Source organism: Leptonychotes weddellii, unplaced genomic scaffold (assembly GCF_054177405.1).
Source record: "Leptonychotes weddellii isolate Sample4059 unplaced genomic scaffold, ASM5417740v2 HiC_scaffold_5560, whole genome shotgun sequence".
Lineage (NCBI taxonomy): Eukaryota > Metazoa > Chordata > Mammalia > Carnivora > Phocidae > Leptonychotes > Leptonychotes weddellii.
The window spans coordinates 6,655-9,762 of record NW_028023573.1 but is presented as its reverse complement, the minus strand read 5'-3'; the positions used below and the strand labels follow the sequence as shown (position 1 = coordinate 9,762).

The following is a 3,108-nucleotide window of genomic DNA, read 5'->3' as shown; positions in this document are numbered from 1 at the left end:
GCGGTTCAGTGGGAGAGAAGACAGAGTCCACACTCTAGCCGTGTGCATTTGTGTGTTTGTTCGTCCATGGGGTGAGGGTGACTGGGAGGCGGTTGGACTGGGGAGGCTGGGGCTTGGAGGAGGCTCCTCGGTGGGGGTGGGAGGCCTCTCCACGCCCATCTTGGAGCCACTGGTCCGGGTGTAGCAGGGAGGACGGGCGACGGAGTGGCCTGGGCAGGGGGTCAGACTGGGGGGCCACGTGTGACCTTGTGGTGCTTGTTGTAGGTGGTGGTGTTAAGCTGCCCTGTGACTTGTGTGGTTGAAGGGCGGCTCGCGTAGGTGTGACCTCGTGTGAGGCTCCTGGGAACTTTTCTGGGAGGGCTGGGGGCTTCCCAGGATCAATCAGGGTGGAGTGAGGCTGAGTAGCAAGACAGGGCCTTGGGTGTTGACCCCGGCCTGGTTGACTGTGTAGGCAGGGCGGGGCTGGTTAGAGGTGGGAGTGGGAGTAGGCTTGGCAGTGGCCTCAGTGTGGAGTCGGGGGCCTGGCTGGTCCGCGGGTATGAGGGAGGTAGCAGCCTGGGGACGGGCAGGGTGGGGCAGTCGGGCTTTCTGCATGCAGGTACCAGGGTGGGGGTCTGACTTGGCCCATCTCTGTGCTCAGAGGGCCTGTGTGTGCTGCTGGACCCGGCAGTAAGGACTTGTCTGTGTCCAGAGGGCTGGCAGGAGACGGGGCAGGGGGGAGGTTGGAGGCTGAGGCCCCTGGGCCTTCAGGAGAGGGAGGGCCCGCGGGGTCGCTGCGGTGTCTGTGGTTCCTCCCCGGGTACTGCCCCCCTCCCCGGCTCTTCAGACTTCTTTGAGCGGGCATGACCCATGTGGGGTGGCAGGGAAGGCCCTGTGACTTGGATGGCCACAGTGGGCAGAGCCTCGGCCCTGCTGCACCCCTCCTGTCCCCTCTCCTGGGGGCCCCCTCCTCTGTGCCAAGACCTCCCTGCTTGCAACCCTGCCCGCCCCCAAGAACGGGAGTGCCCAGGGCTCTGAGCAGACACCGGAGTGTTTATTGATAACGATGGACGGACGGTCTGACCAGCCCCTGCCCTGCCGCAGCAGGAGGGGCCCGGGGGAGCTGGTGGGGGAGGGGCATCATTTACCGGGGGTCTTGGACACCGTTTTCTTGAGGATCCTAGAGTCGGGCAGCGCCTCATGCACCACCTGGCAGGTGAATTTGTTCTGATCCTCCCAGTCTGCCCGGCTAACCTCTAGGCGGCTGAAGACGAAGAAGGCGGGCCTGGAGCCGGTGACCTTGTGGGGCCATGTGGTGGCATGCTGGTCTGTCTGGATGGGGCTGTCATTTCGAAGCCATTGCACCGAGATGTCCGCGGGGAAGAAGTTCTGGATCAGGCACGTGAGAGTGACCCTGTCCTTGGTCCCCGTGTCCTCCTCTGGGGGCAGGAACACGTAGACGTCCGGGGGCGCACGCTTGCCTGTGGGCAAGCGTGGGGTAAGCCCAGGCTCCCGCGCAGGAGGCCCGCCCCCTCCCCTGGGCCTGTGGCTCACCGGGGGTCTTGGCAATGGAGCGCACGATGTCCTTGGGCAGGTCTGGGTGGGTCACCTTGCAATGGTAGGTCTCGCCCTCAATCCAGTCCTCCGTGCTCACTGGCAGGTTGGACGTGACGCTGACTGTCCCGTTGAACTGGGTCTTTGCCTCCCACTGATCTGGGTGCAGGGGTTCCCCGCTCTCCCGGGTCCAGATCAGGCTCATGTCCTTCGTGCTGGCCAGGTCCACCACCAGGCAGGTGATCTTGGGCGACTTGTGGACATACAGGTCAAGGGGGCTGGGCGGGCTTAGGTAGCTGCTCACGCCTCGGGGGTCGGACTCTGTGGGGGTGGGAGGGGCTGCGTGAGGGCATGCCGGGCCCTCCTCTCTGAGCCCTGAGTGTCCGGGGGTCAGCGGGGGTGGGGGGCCATACCTGTGCACTTGCGAGCGTTATCCTCAAAGATGAAGCCTTGATAGGTGACCCGGCAGGTGTAGGTTTTTTGGGAAACCCACTCGCCCTGGGTGATGTTGAGCTCACTGTGGGTAGAGGTCACGTTGCCCTCCCGTGTGCCGGGCGCGGTGTGTGGGAATATGTTTGTGGCCTTCTGCCCATCCACCAGCCAGATGACCTCCATGTCCCCTGGGACGTAGCCAGAGATGAGGCACAGGAGCTGGATGGTGGTGTGGGTGTCGCCGAGAGGGTTGCAGGAGGAGTGGAAGAGCTTCACCATGGGCGGTGCGAAGTTCATGGCACATGCTAGGGGTGGAGGGGCAGCGTGGCGTTGGCCTCCCCGAGCCCACGGAATTCGCCCGCCGGCCTGGGCCCCGCGTGCTCCGCGTGCCCGGGCATTACCAGGCATGACGGCATGTGAGCTCACCCACCGCTCCCGCCCGGCCCGTCCCTCCTCCCTCCAGGGTCGTGTGGGCGGCCCACCCCGGCTCACCTCTGAAGGTCTTGTTGATGGCGGGGGACTCGGTGTGAGCCACGCTGCAGGTGAACTTCTGTTTGGCCCACTCGCCCCAGGCAGTCACCTGGCTGACGGCGCTGTGGAGGCCGGAGGTCTGGTCGAAGGTGGGGGGGAGGGTGGCGATGCTCTTGTTTAGGGACCCTGTGTCCCAGGTCACAGTCACCGGCTTCGGGAGGTAGCCCGTGACCAGGCAGCCCAACGTCACCAAGGTGGTACTGTCCATGGCTTTACAGCAGGAGGTCAAGGGGAACACGGACAGGTCCCGGCTGGAGGCTGTGGGGATGGGCCAGTGTCAGTCATCCCATCACAGGCTGGGCCCACTGCTGACCCGGGGCATCCTGCTCCCAGCCCCCTGGGAGGGGGTCTGAGAAGGAGACACGTGGGGCAGAGATGGAGGGGGCTCTGGCATCCCTCCTCCAGCCTCTGTCCTTATTCCCTGATTCTGCTGGAAGCACCCTCTGAGGAGCCGCTGTGCCCGTCAGAAGCAGTGGCTGCCCTTAGCCTCGGCCAGGACTCCCTGCCCTCAGCCCTGAGGGGCAAGGATGTGGGGTTCTTGGGGAGTAGGGGTGTGTGACCCCCCTCTCCTGACCAGCCAGGCCTGTCTGGTCCTCTCCTGTCCCTGCAGAG

At 65.0% G+C, this 3,108-nt stretch overlaps 1 gene segment (V, D, J or C); it reads right to left on the bottom strand.

Annotated features, from left to right (window-relative positions):
* Positions 1 to 539: 539 nt before the first annotated feature.
* LOC102728022 (immunoglobulin heavy constant epsilon-like) lies at positions 540 to 2,856 on the bottom strand. The segment is given in 4 exon segments: positions 540 to 1,460; positions 1,534 to 1,854; positions 1,947 to 2,270; positions 2,458 to 2,856. Coding segments are annotated over 4 exon segments (1,233 nt in total).
* Between the last annotated feature and the right edge of the window lie 252 nt (positions 2,857 to 3,108).